General features: G+C 31.9%; 2 protein-coding genes and 1 long non-coding RNA gene across 5 annotated transcripts; 2 read left to right on the top strand and 1 right to left on the bottom strand.

The window, feature by feature from the left end:
* Positions 1-243: 243 nt before the first annotated feature.
* Positions 244-12,336, top strand: LOC141450219 (uncharacterized). The gene is made up of 6 exons (XM_074120423.1): positions 244-460; positions 688-899; positions 3,728-3,863; positions 7,128-7,251; positions 9,045-9,104; positions 12,182-12,336. Coding segments are annotated over exons 1-6 (681 nt in total). The 5' UTR covers positions 244-458; the 3' UTR covers positions 12,329-12,336.
* On the bottom strand, positions 2,449-13,715 carry LOC141450223 (uncharacterized). Of its 2 annotated transcripts, none has more exons than XR_012455968.1 (3): positions 9,897-10,545; positions 4,088-4,134; positions 2,449-2,989 (listed from the first exon to the last, which is right to left on the bottom strand). It is a non-coding gene; the product is annotated as an uncharacterized lncRNA (long non-coding RNA). The 2 variants fall into 2 exon arrangements; XR_012455967.1 differs by lacking the exon at positions 9,897-10,545 and adding an exon at positions 13,474-13,715 and having other exon boundaries at positions 2,450-2,989.
* A 27-nt stretch (positions 13,716-13,742) lies between these two features.
* Pisd (phosphatidylserine decarboxylase) lies at positions 13,743-19,845 on the top strand. 2 transcript variants are annotated; one of them, XM_074120405.1, is made up of 7 exons: positions 13,743-13,952; positions 14,162-14,313; positions 15,304-15,534; positions 16,441-16,619; positions 16,711-16,880; positions 18,887-19,047; positions 19,507-19,845. In XM_074120405.1, exons 1-7 carry the CDS (start codon positions 13,895-13,897, stop codon positions 19,747-19,749), a joined length of 1,194 nt encoding a protein of 397 aa, XP_073976506.1. In that variant the 5' UTR covers positions 13,743-13,894; the 3' UTR covers positions 19,750-19,845. The 2 variants fall into 2 exon arrangements, with proteins under 2 accessions (XP_073976506.1, XP_073976508.1); XM_074120407.1 differs by lacking the exons at positions 13,743-13,952; positions 14,162-14,313 and adding an exon at positions 14,635-14,783.
* The last annotated feature ends 1,015 nt before the right edge of the window (positions 19,846-20,860 follow it).

The following is a 20,860-nucleotide window of genomic DNA, read 5'->3' as shown; positions in this document are numbered from 1 at the left end:
GTGCACATGTATCTAATCTACCACTGTTCATAACTTTACAGAATAGTTATCCAATCTTGTTCGAACAGTGCATACAATCATATTGTATAAATCATGGAATAAAATTAAAGATACAATGCTGTACAAAAGTTATAAACACAAAAGACTGAAGCACGTCTTGCTATAATAGAAACTTTCACGTAGAGGTTTTTTTGTTAGCTTTTTTCTTTTTCCTTATACGCTTAATATTTAACCTAGGACAATTTTTATTTTTATTAGTGTATATAGGCAGTTGGCCCGAAACACTTTGTGATAGTGTATTTGTAAATTATTTCAATTACAATGATTGTATAACCTTCTTAATGGTTATGCCTGAATTGCGGCAAAAACTTAAGAATTTGATATCGCAGTTCAAACTCGAAGAGTTCATTGGATAATAGGATTATTGTAGGGATTAATAAACAATTTCGGCAAAAGTTATGTAAGTTATTGCAATTCTTTTATTAAATTATAAAAAAAATTAGCTGCATTATGTCTTTAAAGTTTTAACATTTCAGAGAATTATGTTCTTTTATAGACTGATTATATCATTTGATATCTTTAATCAACTAATAATTAGTTGTATGCCACTTTGACTTTTTTTTTTTTGGTATTAACAGAAGTTTCTCGCTGCAGTATTGTAGTAGTTATTTATTAAATTTGTTTAAGGGATTCGATTACAAGAAGTGATATGGAAGAAAGATTAAAGCTAGATTTATTTGGCAAAGATTTATCACAAATTCAACGTTATAGTTTTGAAGAAAATATGTCGTTCGTCAATCATGAACCTAATGAACTTACACCTATGCATCAGAATCTCAGAAGAATAACAGTAATAAATGATCTATCGACCATCATCTCACAGAATAAAATCTTAGAAAGTAAGTAGTCTCTTTTTTCATGCTAGATATTTTAGCTTGTTTTACTTGAGAGTTTTTGTTATTTAACTACACTCAGCTCGAAATTTTTCGAAAACAGCAGTTTACAATATGAGGTAATTGTAGTAGCGATTAAGATGCAATATAATTTAAGAATAATCTCCACTCTTTGTGATTCTTAATTTCTATTCTGGCCGACAAAAGAGCTGTTATCTGATACGGTTTGACCCTCTTTTTCGTCCATTTTCTTTAGCTTCCGAAAAGCTGTCATCTGAGTTTTTCGCCAAAATTCTAGAACTGGATAAATCGTGAAGTGTTACTTGGAATAAGAATAGACCTGTCGACAGGATTCTTTACAGGGCATTGACTACTAAGAATGCTTTTGAAAAAAGCTACTTAGAATAATTGATATGAAACAATTAATATTGTTTAATAATTAACAGTCATGATTCTGACTGGGGAAAGTGACTGCTTTTCCAGGATTCAGTGTGTATTTTGAAGCATTTTTTTAGTTATCAAATGTCAAAGGGGATCAAATTCTCCCAGATTCCGAGACTTCTTAGGTTCTTAATTTAAGTTGTTTTTCAGTAGTAGATGGCTGAGCAGACCCATGTTGGTTGTAGTAGACCATGATTATGACTTTATAACATACGAAAAACTGCGGGGCAATTCTGAGAGCAAAACATTGGACAACATTGTTCGCCTCCAGGGCAGATGAGGCAGTGCGCTATAAAAATAGATTTAAAAATTGATATCTGTGTCAATCTCTGCATAGTTAACTCTATTAATGTGGTGGATTCCCTCCGTTGAGCTCTTTGCTGGCATGGTGAAATGGAGGCGGAACACCTTAACGGCACTACTAGTTGTGATAAGGGCTAATATATCAGGCCTATATTTTGCTTTACATGTGTGCGACTTGTTGAATGTCCCAAAAACGCCTAGACGTAGGATTGGGGGAAGAGAAATCGAATAATTACTGTTCAGTTCATTAATTAATTATCTATATTATATGAATTCCTAAAACAGTTTCACTTGGTAAATATATCTTCCACTTGGTCAGCGAGGGTCGTACTTGGCCCATACCATGCTTGGAGAGACATAGAAGGCTCTGCCGAGTTATGAATAAACAGGAGAGATACGAACTGTCTTCTCTATCTAATAATTTTGTTTACTCGAAAATAGAATCTAGACTTTACGCAAAACAGGAAGAAATGTTATTCCTAAGGGTCCGAATTGTTTTAGAGCAATTGGTGAAACGGCGTATCTCCTTAGTTAGTGTTTCCGTTTCGTTAACCAGCTGTTATCCTCTCTCAAGGAAATGTTGAAAAGTTAGAGCGTAAGGATAACGCTTAAGATAAAGCAACCAATGTGGCCACTTGAATGGGAAAGGTCCCTAAGTGCTACTTGATTGAGTTCTCGAAAATGTCTGGCACTCTAATAATAATAGAGTAATTATTACTCAAGATCATTCCACTACTTGAAATTATGCTTTCAAATAGTACTAACTTAGACTTGTCTTTGTAATTTGCAAAACTTAGATTAACTCAAGGATACTGGAAAAAAATATTACCTCTTTCATTAGAATTTATTATTTATTAATTTTATATTGAACGTTATTTAATGTTTGACAAAAACGTAAAATACATATTTCTCATGGATTTCTTCATAACATATCTCGATTATTAATATCTAATGTATTATATAATAGGTATAACCATTTTTTTGTTTACCTATAAAGCTGAAAAATAAGAGAGCATAATTCTCATGGATCTCTTGATGCATCTTTTTTTTAATCAAAATTATTTGATCTTTTTGATTACAGTTCACAAAAGAACCCATTTTCTCATGGATTTATTCATACATTTCGAGGATTTGTTCATAAATGCCAGCTCTTAATTTAAAATAATGATTTTAAATTGCATTCTTGCCTTTAAAAATGGTTATTTAAATAACTCATTTTTTTTACACTTTAAAAGGTTTAGTATGTTTCCAGAACACAGCCATGCTTCATGCTGAGGCATCTTCTGATTTGCCTTAAAAAGAAAAATCTGTTTTCCCAAAACAATGCCTTATTTCGCACTTCTGTTAGAAACCTAAAAAAAAACAAAAAAAAACGAAAAGTTTAGTAAATTATGATCTTAATTAGTGTTCAAAATAAGGTAAATACTTTTTCATGAGTCAGAGATCCATTAGAGGAGGGTGGATTGTGACTTTAAGTTCAGTTTTTTACTTAAATAGTAACGAGCGTACTACATGGGGGTGTCCATTCTGCTGACGTAGCCTGTGGACAGACACCCTAATGTTGAAGACTAAAATATGACTCAGAAAAGCTTGTATTTGCTTTAGCCAGTGGCTGGCTGAAACTGAGTTTACGATAGTCCTAACCATGATGATAGTTTCCACACATTTCCTTTTGCTAAAGTTCTAAATGTGGGTTCCATCATCTGAGCATTAACGGGAACGCTACTGGCTTCTTCCTTGATCCTTTAAAAAAAAAAAGCCTTATCCAGAGAGCACCCACATGGCTTGGGTTCATTGGGGAAAAAAAAGAGGTCACACATCGGCGTTCATAAGCACAAACAGCTCTCTTACGAGTGAGAGGATTGTATGGATTACTGCCAGGATTTCAGAACAGTAGTATACTCCTCGGAAAAAGCAGAGCTCAGCAATATGAGGAAATAACTTGCTTTAGAAGCACTATGACCACTAATTTACCCTAGCCAACCAGTTTTTACCTAATTTTTTTTAAAATTGCATAAAACTTAAGACAATAGAATTTAGCATATTGCTACATTAATCACAATAAGTTTACATTTTTTTTTTTTCAACAGTTACAAATACACACAGAAATCGAGAAGTTGCTGAAATTGAAACTGGCTATCGTCTTAAAAATGAAGCCGAAGATCTTGAAAAAAGTCATGAATTTATCAGAGCCCAGAAAGAGGAATATGAAAAGCTGATAGAGTTGTAAGTAAATTGATAGAAACAGATGTTTATGCATTTTTCTTTAATGCATTAAATTAATATTTTGTCAATATTAAACTGAGAAGATAATTTACTTGTTATAGAATTTACTATTTTTAACGGATGTTGGTCTAGTGGTTGTGTGAAGCGTGAATATCCCCAATTGAAATCCGCGTATAGCTTCCTTAATTTGCTAAAAAACAAGTTAATAGTAAAGTATGTACTACCTCTCCCGTCCAAGACACATGATTGGTAGTTAGTCGTCAAGCCCCGCCTGGAAAAAATAAAATAAAAGGCGATTACTTTACTAATTGAAAAGGTAAAGGGAAGAGTACAAAATTCCAATGTAGGATTTAAGAGGAAGAATAACCAAAACGGCATAACAAATGTGGCAAACAGACTACAGTAATAGTACGAAGGGTCAATTTTACAAGCGTATGGTGAACCAACTGCCTAAAAGACCTTGGTTTAAAGGTACAGGCATGAACAAAAGATTGGCTAGTACAATTAGCAGATTGAGAGCGAACCATGCAGTCTGCGGGTCGTACCTACTACATCGAATCGGTAAACGAGCTAAACTCCGTTGTGCGAGGAAGAAGTGTAAGGAGGAAGAAGATTTTAAACATGTCGTCATGGAATGCCATGACTTTATAAGAAAGAAAGAGATGAGCTGTTCATCTCGCTGTTCACAAAAATTTGAGTGCGCCATTTTAGATACGAAGGACATCATCTTTTCTAATAATGTCTATGCCCTGAAACCTGTTGAAGATTTGATTAACAAATATACTTGTGGATAGGAAGTTACATAGTTAAGATCAAATATCCTAGGAAGGAATAAGCTTTGAAGTTGGCTGTATGGTGAAAAGCCAATGCCAGAAAAAAAAGGGAAAATCTAACGTGGTAGACTAGAATAATTGTATAAGCTTGTGAATAAACTATAAAGGTATCTTTAACCTTAAACGTAAAAATTATTAAATTCTTCTCCCATTCGCTAGTTATTTGCAACCTTAAAGAAACGTAACCTGCACGGCTGAAGGTTACAGCCTACGAGGCCTAGTTATGGAATTCATCTAGTCGTTAACACATTTTAATTACTAGATGAATTCATTGGTTTTTGTAGAATACTTCGTAAATTAATATTTGGTAAACTTAACTATTTATGTATTACATTCTCTTACTGCCCGTAAGAAAGCTTTTGCAATAGTACATCCTATTAGATAGAGATGAATTGACGCTCTTCTCTACAGTGTTGTTTCAAATATTTTGTACTGATCTAACATCTGACTAATTTTTATGAATGTCAAATTGATTCAATAGATTATTATAATTATTGTGAACATTTTTCTTTGATATATTTATTATTAACAGATAACGGAAGAAAATTATTTAAAAAATATACAATCCTCGCTAATTAAGTACCATATTACGAATATAACTATGAAAACAAAAAAAAAATCATTAAATATATATTTTCAAATTGCAGTAGCTAGATGCGTTATTTCATAACTGTCCACACTTATATAGCCTAATCTCCAATTGGAATATGTGTCCAGTTCAATCTTGGATTAGAAGAATCTGTTGGTTGTGAACCCTGAGTAACACAGGAAATAATAAATGGACTGAGTTGTGTTGGAAAATACTGTGAGAACTGCTTTGACAATTCTCTTTGTTATGGATAAAAGAATTTAAAAAAAATTCCTTAATTATGGAATTACCTCAAGATTTGTAAGACTCAAAGTTTTATCAAGATGGCATGTAAGGTCGAGAGAAACTTCTCCCCAGTTATCTGGAACCAGAAAATCTTCAAGGGGTGGTTCTATGTGAAAGAAGTTCAGGAAGAAATCTTACCATTATTCTGGAAATTTCGTGCCTTCCCGATGCTACTAGATGGTTTTGGCACACTGAAACCCTCTGATTCTGAAAGACTGAAATAGAAGTGAAGTGAAAGAGTGTTACTCATTAAACTTTATATAATAATATTCAAAACGCAGTTATATAAAAAGTACGAGTATTCTATTGATTTTTTAACTTGGTCACAGAATGACGAAAAGCTATTTCAAAAGAAGCAACATTTAAGCGAGAGGCTACTAAGTGATTCTACTATGTAGATACATCTAGCCAGATGATTAATTGTGTCGATACGTTGCGGAAAGGTTGGAGCGATTAGTGGAGGTTGCATACGAGTATGTCACATTGGAGTCGTTATCTTTGTGAGCGATTCGAGGTCGGGGGGTCTTACTAAGAAAATACTCGTAGATCATGGCTAATTTTTTTTCCTATTCCGTTTCTTAAAACGTTTAGTTTCTACTGTGAAGTTAATAGTTTGGTGATTGCTTCACATATTTTTCTCCACCATCCAGTAAAACCCTGATGAACGGTAGTAGTATTCCACAAAAGATTTTAGAAATCAAGGAACTTTCTGATATTGAAGGAGAAAATACCTCCTCTCAAAGAATTTCCAGATTCTGGGATCCCTAGGGAATCACTAGTAAAATTAGTGGCTAAATGCTATCATTTTGCAGCTCAAGTGAAACTCTTATTCACCAAATTTTGAATTTCTCTTTTTTTTGTGACCCCCCACTAAAGGGATAATCTCCAAATTTTTAGAATACCAAAAAACGCTCATTGTTAGTCTTGCGTGATTCAAGGCTTTTTGTAATTGGTTATAAAGAATCAATAGTGATAAGGTTCAGTTCAGTTCAGCTTAAGGATTCAATCTGTGTGAATTCAGGCGTTTGTTGCGATGATTCCACAGATTGTCTACTTGATAAGTCCTACTTATCAGGCATTTAGGTAGGGAAGTTGAAAATAAACTTAAATGAAAAAAAAAAATCATTTGAGCCATTTTTTGAGGAAAAATTGTTTCAGTAAAATTATAATTCTTGACCAAAAAAAACTGATTTCAACTAAAATCAACGAGAAGAGGTAATATTTTTTCTACAAAAGAACTAATTTGTACCAAATTTCAACTTCGTACAGTTTTCAAACTTTCGTAGACCTTGTGCAAAACAGTTTTTTTTTGTTTCGATTTTAAGACACCTCAAAATACATACTTCCGGTGAAAACTAATTTTCGTAAAATTTGACGCGATCAAAAAAAAAAAGAAAAAGAAGTTTTAAATTTTCCTGAATTCCTGAATGAATTTAGTAAAAGAAAGAAGCTATAATTAGGTTCTTACAACACTTTTATGGCATTAACTAAAAGCCATTCATTATCTTCCCCCACTTTTTATTGATGTAATTTATTGATTTGTTCATTTTTTTCAAGGTTAAAGGAAGCTGAGAATGATATCTTAGAAGTAATGAGTGGCATTGAAAATGTAGATGAACCTGGTGAAGACGATGAACATGCTCTACTTACGCATTGCTTTCGTGAACTTAAGGATGATCTAGTAAGTTTAGAAATTTTGTATTCTTAAGAGTCATTTGAGTAACGCAGTAACAGTATCTGCAGTTCCGAATTCGAATTTTACTTATTAATTTGTTTAGGTTTTGCGATAAAGTTAGATTCAAAAACTTATTGAAACCAATTAGTAAGGTTTTGATTATCTTCACAAGATTTTTACGTTCATATTGTAGAAATGGTCCGACACTCTATTCTTCAGAGATTGTGTACATTTAGCACACTTCTATCCCATCATTTGGCTCGCAAGCCAGGTTAGCCAAGAGGTTATCAACTGCTCTCTACATCTGAGGAGGCACCTTTGAAGGCACAGTACATGCTGCACAAGCTGCGTAAAGTGCATTATTTGATAAATTAAGGAATAAGTTTGATCCTTTAAATGAAAGAAATTGATCACTTAAATACGCGGCAGGAAGTTTCCAATTTTTTTGGTAATTAAACGCAACTCTCCCAAAATTACCAAATAATTATAAAATCTTGTTTGAAACAGATGTAAAATTATTTTTTAGCCATTTTGTGTATGCTTGAGAACATCTAAAGCTCTTAACATTTGATTTTTCTAAGAAAAATCACTCGGAAAACGACTTATTTCTCGATATTAAGAAAAATACTAGCTTTACTGCCTTGGCAATATTTTTATTAGAAAGGGGATGAAAAAAATACATAAAAATGACCTACCGCGTGCTCTTCTTTCTCTTTGATAACAAGTTAAAAAAATTGAAATATGATTAATAAATACCAGATTTTGAAATAGCCTAACCCCTTTTAATTTTTAAGATATCGAATTGCGGTTTCCGGTTTCTTTCATAACTTGTTATACTCTTTAAAATGGTGTATATGACAATGTGGGTCAACTGCGAACCCTGACTTTTGGTCGCGCGTCAGCCGCGTATGCGGACAGGAATCTAAAATCAAGTCATATATTCTGAAACTAGAGGTGACGGGCAACAATTTTTTCCTCTACCATTTTTTGCTCAGATTAACCGTTTAAGCATGAAATGCATTTGAGCCGTTTTAAAATGAACACCCTGTATAATAATGATATGTCCACGTTATGTAGTAGAAAGGGAACGAATGTTTGACGATATATACAGGTATTTAGATGCACCATTTCGCTACGAAGACATTATATTCTCCACCAACATTTATGTGCTTAAGTCTATAGCAGAGCTAGCAATGAATTATGAATGTATTTAAAAGATATAGAATGAATGCAAGAAAATGAATGAAAGAAGGATTACGTGACTTTTAATTTCGGTTAAGCTATAAGGATGGCAGGAATATAGAGTACTGATCCATCCATTAGTTGTAAGTTTGTATGTAAATAGTTGTATATAGTAGAGGGATGAATGTGCACCTAGACGATGCTGGCTGTATGGCGGAAGCCAATGCTAAAAACAAAAACTACAGGCTCTCTTCTACCCAGTATATGTGCTGCATGCGTTCACTTAATCTAAAGTAGCCAATCAAAAGGCCCTATAATTATCCGAATAACCGTCTGGCATTGTAATGCCACAGGCTAGTAGCCTAATAAACTTCTTTTTTTTTGCTGCCGCTGACCTGAAGATTCTCTCTCCACTACTTACGACTTTTTGTGCACCCATTTTCTGATGGTTACATTTTGCAATGCCTCAGAAAGGACGTGGGTACCGTAAAAATTCAATCGGTACCCAGCAATCTGCTTTATAAATAGACAAGCCAGACGTTATTCTAGCTACCAATTTCTCGTTCATGATAAACTAAGTGTATTCAATTAATGAATACTTTTATATTTTTTTCCAGAAATACGTGTTACAAACATTGTGTCCAGAATATAAAGAAGATATCCTGAATTTTTTAAGGGTGAGTAATTCATTCAAGCTTAGACATTCATTAGCAATTAATTTATTAAAATTGTTGATTTTTTCTTTCTTTTCCTGTTTAATAAGATCTTATTTAATCCTTCTTAATATTATTTGAGCGATAACCCATAAATTATACAAAAACTGTACTTTGGAATAAAGCGTAATTGCCAAATTTTTCTTCCAGTAGTATCTTAAAGTTAATTCATTTGCTTAGGAAACGTTTCTAAAAGTTATAAATCTACTTTGTATCTTAATCAATATACCAAGTTTAAACAACATTCTAGGAGTCACGAAATTTCTAAAACAAAACAAAGAAATCTCCTAAAATATAATTAATAATTGGCCTTACAGCCACATAATTCGTATGGCACTCAATTTTAATTGTTTGGAATAAGAGAAAAATCGGGTGAATGAGTCAAACCATCGTATTTCGATCTTTAGTTTAGATGTGGTGGAAACAGACGAGAGTCTAATTTGGGAATGCTCCCTTTCGCAAAACTCCAGGGTACCTTCCAACAAAGGATGATATTTCCAGTGGGAATTCAAAAATAAAACATCTACATGATTGGCAAAACTTTAAAACTTAACACTTTAAAGTTACACAAAGTAATATTACTTGGGCAAGGCATCTTATAAGTCCAAAAATGGACTTATTATTCTTTAATGTGATATAAACATTTTTAGATGAAATTATGTATAGAAAATTTTTAAAAATTTACAAGAAATACGTTTTACAAAGAATTACTATTTTTAAATCATGGAAATGTTGTAACTACTATTGGAAACTTACATGGAAATGTTGTTTCTCTTCTAGACCTTGAGTCACAGATATCAAGGTAACAGCTTTACAGAGTATTATGGATGGCTATAGATCAGCGTTTTGTAAAGCAAAATATAACTACTGAAAGATTCTACTCGAATATGTTCACTCTAACGGCTTATAGATATTACTGACAAGTTGAAATGAAAAAATCTTTTTAACCAAAATAGAAAGGGAATTATAATATTAGATCAAAGGTGGGAAGCCGACATATCTTCCACCCCACGACGACTGCAACCTAAAAAAAACTTTATTGGCGGGAAGTGATTTTAATAAAGGAAACTTTAATGTCGGACGGTAGAAAATTAAATTTTTCATTATTAGGAAGTCAAGTCTTATAGGATCTTAAATTTATGGAGAAAAAAAGAGGAGGGAATTCCAAATATTTCTATTTCCCAATTAGGAGGAAGTACTGCAATCGATTCAAATGTTCGATATCTGCTTTGTGGCTCCTAAGTCCCCCAAAAAAAGTGGGCTTTAGTAAATTTTACGTGTAAAAGCGTTTCTGAACCCAATTTAAAAACAAAATGAAAAATAAGTTCAAATTCTAAACATATGATCGAGCACTTCCGTCTGACCCAACAAAAAGTTAACTATTACTGTGCCTCAGCTGAACGTATCACTCCGATTCTTAAAAAAGCATTCCCCCCTCCCAAATTTTTTTTTATTTAAAAATTTTTTAAACTTTGTAGTCTCTTGTTGTTCATGTATAGTTCTACTACTTATCTATTTACATTTTCCTAGGCAAGGCAGAAAGATGATAGGCTTACTTCTCAAGTGCTGATTTTTGAAAAAAACGTTTCTTTCACTTACAAAATATTAACTGAGTTAAATCAGTTGCTATAAAATCGAAATTGACATTTTCGAAAGTGGAAATTACTAAAGTTAACAAAAGTCAATTATTGCAATCATGTAAATTAAAACTGTCCGGTAGTAGGACAGTTGTATAATGGGTTGATCGTCAAAAAAACTGCACGAAAAAGCTGTAACATTGAAAAACACCCAACTTTGACAATTTTTTTTCTTTTTCTCTTTTTCTATAAAAGATAAAATTCCCAAATTGTCTTTAAAATAAAAGGCAAATCTTCGTTTACAAGTGTATTTTTTTTTTTTTTTTTTTTTGCAAATACGATATTAAGTTATCACTGAAGTTTGCCTGAGGTCCCCGAATACCTGGTTCTGGACACTTTAAAATAGGTGATATCAAACTTGGGGTTCACTACATTCAAAGATTGAAAACTACAGGCAATAGAAAATAAGAGTATATGCGGAGCAGTTTCAAGTAAAGTAATTGCCTATTTTTTAAGGCGGGCTTTACCGGTCCAACTACCAAATTAGGTGTTGTGGCCGGAGGCGACTAGCAAACATATTTTAATGTAAATTTCTTTTATTAACCATTAAATAAAATCTAAGGCCTCTAGACCGTGGAATCCAGGTACCACAATACATATTACCTTTGCAGGTCTCGCCTCTAACCGCTCGGCTACCGTGGCGCCTGAGCAGTTTAAAAATTGGATTTAGAAAATGATTTTTCTAAATACTGTCATAAATTTTCTAAAGATATTTGTTTCAAGCAGCTGGCTAGTAAATTTTATTTTATATTTTATGAGAAAACCAAATATTAAGTAGAATTCAAATCCATTATTAATTGAAACGAAGCATAACACAATATGATCCGAACTTTTTTCAACATTTTGTTAGTGCTTTTAGTGTGTGAAGTGAGTAATTGATCAATTTAAAAGATAAACAGTATTCGCAATTCAAATAGTCTAAGCCAGAAAAGATATAAATTAACATAAATATCATTTACTGTCGTTTAAAGTGAAATAAAACCCTATACAAACTTATTTGCTAGTGACGTCCAAGACAAAGACAACAACAAACAGAAATAACCATCTTTAAATCATATACTTAAGAATACACAAAATAAATAGCTTCATTAACGTTTACAAATTAACAAATCGTAAGTTTTGAAATACATTCCAGGCATGAAATTCGACAGAATTTCTAGCTTCTGTTTTTGGTTGCATCAGTACTACAGAAGTAGCGTATCAAAAAACTGCAACGCTGCTGTATTCTCGCTGCTCAATTTAGATTTTCCTTACATAATTAGTTAATTTGGTGTCTAAAAGGAACAAATATGTAAATTGCTGGCCAGTACTCTTTATACACGGCACCGATAATAGTCAATGTAAATCGTCGGGAATTGCCCTTGGTTCGCGTTTTTTTTTTTTTAATGATCTTTTTTTCTACAGATGCTGGAAGAAAATCAAGATGAATGGAACAAAGTGCCAGAAGATATGTGTGTAGGAGCCATTATGTTGTTACTAAGATGTAAAATAGTAGTACAGCATCCGCAGCTTAATGAATATTTTAAGTTCGCCCCTATGGTGGATATTTAACAATGGAGGTATTTTTTTAAAAAAAGATTATTGTCAAAAAGATTTTTGTAAATGAAATTTCTATATCGACTTTTGTATTGTAAATTAAACTTTTTTTTTTTTTTGTATATTATTTTTTTTGGCCATACCGAACCAAGTTTGTTCACACTATTAAAAGAGTATTTTAAGAAGATAGGAAGTCTTTTAACATGAGTTAACTAAAGTGAAGAAACATTTTTTGACAATTAGAACCCAATTATCAGTCAGCAATTCAATGACACTCCGATAACAATAGTTATTTTTAAAGGCTAAAAGCTCCGCAAACATTTTAAAACAAGAAAGTTGTTTATTCGCTAAAGGACACAAATTTGTATATAAGTTGTTTACTTTCTCTAAGAGGAGCTTTCAATCATGTAATATTTTTGGTCACCAAGCTTTAATCGAAAATTTTGAGATCTAATGACTCAAAAAAACCTTTTACATGTTCAGCGTTTTTGGATATAAGTAAACATTACAGTGCGAAACCGTAAGAACCTCTTTAAAGATTTTTTTGTTTGTAATTTTTGCATTAGAAAGGTAACATCTATAAAAATAGAGGTATTAAAAAAAAAATCCATTTAGTAATTTGGTGCGAAATTCAGTTCAACAAGAATTTCCTAACAAATGGAAGTAATCTGGTATGTGAAGTTAAATTTTGGTGATTTTCTGAAAAAAAGACGTAAAAATTCCTTTCTTTGTAAGCACTAAAGTTTTGATATGATTTGAGTCTGTTTATTTGCTATTGCGTGTCAATAAATAACCATACAAAGCCTTATTAAGATATATTAGTTTTAAATTAAAGTCAGAATTTTGAGAGTAACAGTATTTTCATCACAGAGTTTTTAAATTGGTTATTCGTTCTTAATTTAGAGGAAATGATAAGATCACTTCAAATTTTCGATGTTCACTTTTTCACGCTGCATAACCATTTTAAAAGTCCTTTGAGTTCGGAAAAAAAAAAATGGTTTCTAGATACTTGAATGTGCCCAGTGAACAGTTACAAAAATCGAGATATTGCTGGTAGCATGATTTCTTAGAGGGTTGACATCACTCTTTAAAGAGAGGAGTTTTTAGTTGTTTTTTTTGCGAGTTTGTAGAAAATGCTACAATGATGTTCTTTGACTTACCATACTCATGAACATTTTTTTTTTTCTAGAAAAATCCCAATGATGGCACTTCTGGAAGAGAAATGGATGTTCGCTCCGGTTTATGTACTTATTTATTTATTTTAAAAAATGGTAAAAAATTAATATTTCACAATCAAGGTAAATTTTTGCATTGCCTTTAATATAAATTGAGATGTTTTACTTTTATTTTAATACGTTATTTGTAATTTAACTCATGTGTTTATCATTCTGTTTATTGAAGAATAAATTTAAAAAAATCATTATTATTCTTTTATTATTATGTTGGCTATCCATCTAATTGTGTTAAGTTGGTAAAAACCTCTCTTATCACAAACGGTTATACAGGTAGAAGTATAACAATAAAGTTACCTTTCCATGGTTATTTGTTAACGATATGTTAGTGTGATGTAAGCGTGAAGAAATGTTAATTCATAGATGTATTGTAAGAAGTGTACTAGTGAGTACAAGAAAGTATTCAGGTAGATATGCATTAAAAACTGATTATCTACAGTTTAATATTTAAAACATTTTCACCTGTCTCTAGTGGATATTGGTTTAACCCCTCTCAATATATTATCAGTTATGGTGTTAAAATATTTTAATTTTTATTTCCGATTAAAGTTTTATTTGATCCATACCATTTTATTAGGATTTGTAAGTCTTGAAGTGTTTGTTATATGGTTTCCAGGACGTCAGGGTTTATTACGTAGAGTGTGGAACAGTTGGATACCAATACCAACAGGTGTAGGTTTGACATTACTTGGTGTATTGCAATGGCGTAGATTGGAAAGAAAAAGGAAAAGAAATTTGGGTATTATAGACGTTGCAGAGGATTGGGAGGTAAATTTGTCTTTTCTAATTTTACTGATCTTTTATTTAATTTTTATCTAAACACTATTTTCTACGTTATTTTTAATGAAAATTAAACTTTCACATTTATCTTAATAATAATAATAAAAAAAGTTTTGCATTTATTATTACTTTCTTTTTAATTTAAAAATTTGTCCTTATTTATACAAAGAATCATTCAGATTTATGTTAGTATACGGTTAAATTGTTAGTTGAAAAAAAGAAGAAAAAAGCAAAACAGATACTAATATTAAATAATGAATGTCTAATAAAAGTTCCACAATCTAATTAAATATAATTGGATTTTGAGGCCATATGCATTGTTCTATTCTCAATACATAGTAAGTAGTTATTGAGTAGAAACAATTACTGAGACAATATGGTGATAAGTAGTTTTTAGTTGTTTCTATAACTGGTGGGATTTTGGAAAGAGTTTAATTTTATTTAATATGGTTCAAGAGGTATGTCTAGATTTTTTTTTCTTTCTATATTTTGCAAATTTTTTAGTTTGAACACTATAATTTTTCATGAAAATGAAATTACATTACTTTTCTTTTTTAAAAAAAGTAGGAAATTTTAATAAATTAACAAAACTATTATGCGTAATGTTTAAAAAAGAAACTACATTGCTACTCGTTACGACTTCTAATTTATTATCCTGTGCATTAAACGGCTCTTTGCAGCCCAGTACAGCTGGTTATCTGTTAGTCCTGCATCTTTCTAAGGAGTTTTGATCTTGTAGACATTATTTTGGAGGAAAAATACCGCATAGTCCAGTTATTCTAGTAAAACAGTAGATAGTTTGTCTTTGGTTAAGCTCAGGATGACTATCCAAGATCAAAAGAGAATTATTTTGTTTGAATATTGCACAAATCTGGATAAGAGATTATGTAATCTGTTTTTGTTTTTTATATAACTCTTTAGAACAAAACCTAATATACGATTATATATTTTTTTGTAATTGTATATTTATTTAATTAGATAAAATGTTACACTCGTTTACCACTACGAGCAATGTCACGTGCATTAGGGCACATGTCACGTATCTCATTGCCCACAGCGCTGCGTTCTCCAGTATATGGCACTTATGCACGACTCTTCTCTGTGAACACAACGGAAATGGCTCGTCCAATGGATGACTACGCTTGTTTTGCGGAGTTTTTTGTTAGAGCTCTGAAAGAAGGAGTACGACCGTTGGACAATGAAATTTTAGTATGTAATATTTTATATTAATTTTTTTTTTTTTTTTAAATTTACATACTTTCTCATTGGTAAATGGTTATTATGTGATCTAGCAAAACATCGTGTTTTGTGTCTCCTCAGGAAATATGTACATCGTTTTTGAGTCAGCTGAACACGAGAAATGCGTTTTTAAAAAAATTTCCAGAAGAGAGAGTAGTTCTCGCAATTGCTTCTAAAATTCCAACTTTTTTTTGGGACTCAAACTATTAACACACAAAATTGCCAAATAGTAACGATATTATAATTTACTCTTAGCACAAGCTGTGAAAGTCCTTTTTGGTTATTTACATACAATTTAAATTGTACGAGCAAGTTGCAAAGATAAGAGCGTCATTGCAAAAAGAGAAGCTGTAATTAATCCAACCTTTACTGCTTGTGTAAATTATAATCTTGTTACAATTTTTGTGCAATTTTGTGTGTGTTTCAGACTTATTAAATCTTATTGTAACTACTTTTTTACTTTATTTGAGGCAGGCGAGATATTTAAACTTGAAATTATCGTTTTGTTATTAACATTTTAGCCATTGTTACCTTAGCAACCGTTGTTACCTTAGCAACCATTGTTACCTTAGCAACCATTGTTTACTCTATTGTATATGTCATAATATTCCACACTCGCTCGAAAAGAATGACTTTCCTCTTTAAGAGACATCAATACTTTATTTTATCACAACATCTAAAGTCATTGGCACCCGGAGCTTTTTCATTCCTATAAGAAGCTCCTCTGGAAAGAGAAAATCTAAAGTCACAGCAGCTGGATTCGATCCTGGAATCTCCGCGTTGGATCCAGTATGCACTGACCACTGAGTTAATCATCTTCCTAAGATACAAAATTAACGTTATTTGAACACAATAGAGTTGTAATTTTGTCTTTAGGTATCACCAGCAGATGGTAAATTACTGAATGCTGGTATTGTGGAATCTACTCAATTAGAACAAGTAAAAGGTGTTACTTATTCAATAAAAAAGTTCCTAGGAGGTTTAGATTGGAAGAATAGCGACAGCAGCGATCGGGACATTAATTTTAATCAACTTTCGAAACCTTGTACTCTTGAGTAGGTATCTTTCTTTTAAACTGGTATTTGAACTAAAATTTCTTTTCATAAAGAAATATTAGAAGAAGCTTTACTCAGTTTTTGTTTTTAGTGAGTTCAATGGTAACCATGGTGAAAAAGACTGGGATGAATACAAGAAATCATTATTACATAATAAGGAGAATGAGCTGTACCAATGTGTGATATATCTAGGTCCGGGTGACTACCATAGATTTCATTCACCGGTAGACTGGAAAGTGAATTTCAGGAGACATTTTAATGGTTAGCTGCAAAATTTAAATTGATGTCGCGTTTTAACCTGGTTAAGCGCTTTTGACGTGTATACACGTTAAACCAAATCTCTGTGACGTGTATACTCGTTGTGAAAAATATGAAAATTGCCATTAACTAGAAAAACTCGGAAATTTTAATAAAATACAATAAGAATATTATTTGTTGGGATGTTTCCCTTTATCTTACCAATAGAACTGCCAAGTATCTTATACGGAGGAAGGTGGAGGGAGTCAGCCAAAAGATAAGTGGTTGGTACATGTTTGGTCTCCGCATTAGAGATTGGGGAATTACGCGCACAAATAGAAGCTCTCAACCCTTGTGCAATGCCGTTTTTTTTACCTTAGATAAAGATTTAGACCTCAGTCTCAGAGCTTGATTTCATTTTGCACAGAATTCAAAGCTCTGTATCTTCCTTGTAAAAAGCTCTTGTGTCCCGTAGTTAACTAGGAGCAATGCATACGTAAAGCGGTGCAAGATTTTTGAATGAGCACAGAATGCTCTGCAATCTCAAGCTCCAGAAATTGCAGAAAAAGTCGCTTGCAGTGACTATTATGACGTTGTAAACTTTTGGTTGTTTTGCCCTGTATTCGACGTTATATACGTCATTGTCTGATTCTAATTCCGCACACTGTGGCGGGTTTTTTTAACACTAATATTCTTCTACTACAGATAAATCTCATTCAAGTTGTTTGAAACTCCTTATGTTACAAGTAGATCTATTGCTTACGCCGACCTACCTGATTATTGATCATCGCCATCGTAGTAAAAATGTTGATAAAATACCCTTATTTCTGGGTATATGAGGATTCCTACACCAAAACTCAGGGCTTCCTATTGAAATTCTGATTGTTGCAAAGAAGGTAAACGCTTTCTCTTGTCGCAGATTTTTTTACCAAGATCTTCCTTAAGATAGCATTGCTAGCTCTGTTTGACCCATGGCAGTAAAATGTATTGTCAATAAAATATTCATTTTTCTACTTTACAAAATGGATATATTCCTATTAAATATGCAATCTGTTTCAGGTTTATTAGTCTTGATTCCCTTTAAAGTTAAAACAAAATATACTAGTTCCAAAATTTTAAATTGAAAAAAAATAAAGCAAATTTCAATTACATTCTTATATACCATTTCAAATAGATACAGAAATTGATGTTTAGGAAATACACAAAGAGTTACAGAGTGCACAAATTAAAACTATCCAACTGGGATAGTTGTCAGAAACTTGCACGAACTTTGCAAGTATTGTTGAAAAACACCCAACATTGACAATTGGTTCCTCTCTTTTGCTATAAAAGAATATAATTTCCTAATTTTCTCTAAGATAAAGAGCACACATTCTCATTTATTAGTGTAATGTTTTGCAAGAAACGTTTCTTGCAAAAAAAAAAAGCGTTTTAAATACGTGTTTCTATTTTAGAAAAATGGGAGAAAATTAAATACAAATTTCAAAAAATCTGAACTTTTTCGAACGTTTCCGTGTAACTGAAATTATGAACTGAAGTATGAATGAAATGTTGGGTACTTGCTGATTGGTTTAGCTTTTATCGTTTAATCAACGTTAAACATTTTAAATTCTACGTATTTGTTAAGGAGATATTTAAGTAAACGGAAATTTGAGGCAACAACAACAAAAAAAAGTGGCTTAAAACGAAGCCCATTTTCTTCAGAATCAATCAATCTAAACAATTACACATAAGGCGCCACGGTAGCCGAACGGGTTAAGAGGCGAGACCTGCAAAGCTTAATATGCATTGTGGTACTGGGTTCGATTCCCGGTCTAGAGGCCTTGGTTTTTATTTAAAGGTTAAATGAGAAATAGTAAAGTACGTTTGCTAGTCGCCTCCGTCCACGACACCTAATTTGGGTAGTTGGACGTTAAGTCCCAACCCCTGAAAAAATAGGCGATTACTTACTTTTACTTTTTTTACACATACTAGGTTCTTACAATTTAAATTTGAATCAATTTCGATCTTTTTCTTCTTTTTGTTTACAGGTGAACTTTTGAGTGTAAATCCATCGATTGCCAGTTGGCTGCCTGGATTATTTACACTTAATGAAAGAGTTGTATACTTTGGCACCTGGGAACATGGGTTTTTCTCATTCACTGCAGTAGGTGCAACCAACGTCGGTTCAATAAGAATATACGATGATAAGGTATTGCCTATCAAGTTGATTATTGTTGTTGTTGTTGTTGTTGCTACAAAAGCAATGCAAATTAATTAAATCTATAGACCAATGGTTTCTTCTCTCTTGCGAACTTACCGTACCGCTAAACGCCTGCAAATCCTAAAATCCTGCGTATTTCTGCTATGAATTCTTTCACAAATGTATTTCTTGAAGTACAGACCCATCATTCTCAATTCCTACCTTTGTAGACTCATTACTTGATGCCATTTCTTTTACCAGGACAAGTTCTATGTCAAAACTAGTGGTTCTAATCAAAAAGAACTACTTATTAACAATGCTAGAATAAGTTTTATATCATTTATTTATTATAAAAGAAAGTTTGAGATAAAATTTAATATTTATTTTTTTGTAATAACTGCAGTAAAGTTTTGTGATTTGTTCAAGCCAGATTTTCATTATTATTTTTTTTTTATATATTGTAAACAGGAATTGAAGACGAATAAGAAATTAAGTTGGATAAATCGCAGCAAAGTAAACAAACCGGATGAAACTCATTTAGATCTTAGCTGGAGTAAAGGTCAACTAATTGGTGAATTTAGACTTGGTTCGACTATAGTCATGTTACTTGAAGGACCAAAAGGGCTGAAATTTAATGTTGGTTGTGATCAACGGGTACGAGTTGGTAAAGCGATCAGTCCGAATGTGAATCTGAACACTAACCTCAGTTGATGGTGTCTAGAATATTTTATAATCTGACTTTTTGTTTTTGTGAATGTTAAATATGTAGTTTTTGTAATATTTTTCTAATATAATGACTAAAAACATCGTCATGTATATAAATTATTTTTTAATCTTAGAAGTGTTAGAATATAAGCAACCTGTCAAGAAATCGACCATTACTTTTTTAAAAACTTTTCTATATTTTTGCTCCTTATACTTTCCGATCCTTAGTTAATGAAATACGTATACCCAGAACATACTATTGTTTTAAATCTTTACCGTTTACTGCAACAACAGTAGTCGTTTTGATAGCAGAGTAAAAATAAGACATTTACGAAAGAGTATTTCTGAGTATTACCTGGGAAAAAAGCAATTCTTAACTTCAGTGAAATGCATTTGATAAGAGCTTTTCGAATAATAACAGATTTTTTGTTTACCTTATTCGAATCAATTCGAATAAAAAATGGCGCTGATTAATATTTATTATTGGTATTGAAAGTGATAAATTTCAATCGAACAGATTCGAATAATGACCGTCATTAAAATAAATAAAATTCCGTGTTTTCTGTTCAATTGAGTTTTATAAAAAAAAATCAATTAATAATTTCAAGAATATAAATCTCATTTATTTGAAGAAAAACTTCTTAATTATTATTACTAAATTTATTGTGTACGTATTTATTGTTTCGTATTGATTTTTATTTTTGTAAACACTAAAAAAGTAGTAGAATTTTAGAATTCATTACCTTCCTAGAAAAAAAAACTGTGCCTGTCTCCCTTGATCATTTACGGATTTGTATTTTGGATTACTAAGCCTCTCAATCGATATACAGATATCGATTAGAAGTATCGATTTAAGAGGAAAATCGAAAGATGTGTATGATAACAGTATAGCCAACAAATAACAAGTCTTTGGGCGAACTTTAGGATGATAAATTAACAATATGGAGACAGTGTAGGTATGTAATCCCAGATATATCAAAAGGTAAAGAAGAATTTACCTTACCTTTGTATCTTTATATAAACCGGTAAGACTGTTATATTAAGGTACATCGTCAAGAAAGAACACAAATAGTAACTTCTGCTTCTCTTAAATATCTTTCAGTTTATAAAATATACT

Source organism: Rhodnius prolixus, unplaced genomic scaffold (assembly GCF_049639745.1).
Source record: "Rhodnius prolixus isolate KJV_2025 unplaced genomic scaffold, Rpr scaffold_2, whole genome shotgun sequence".
Taxonomy (NCBI): Eukaryota; Metazoa; Arthropoda; class Insecta; order Hemiptera; family Reduviidae; genus Rhodnius; species Rhodnius prolixus.
The sequence above is the reverse complement of the archived record's forward strand: the minus strand, read 5'-3'. Positions and strand labels throughout refer to the sequence as shown.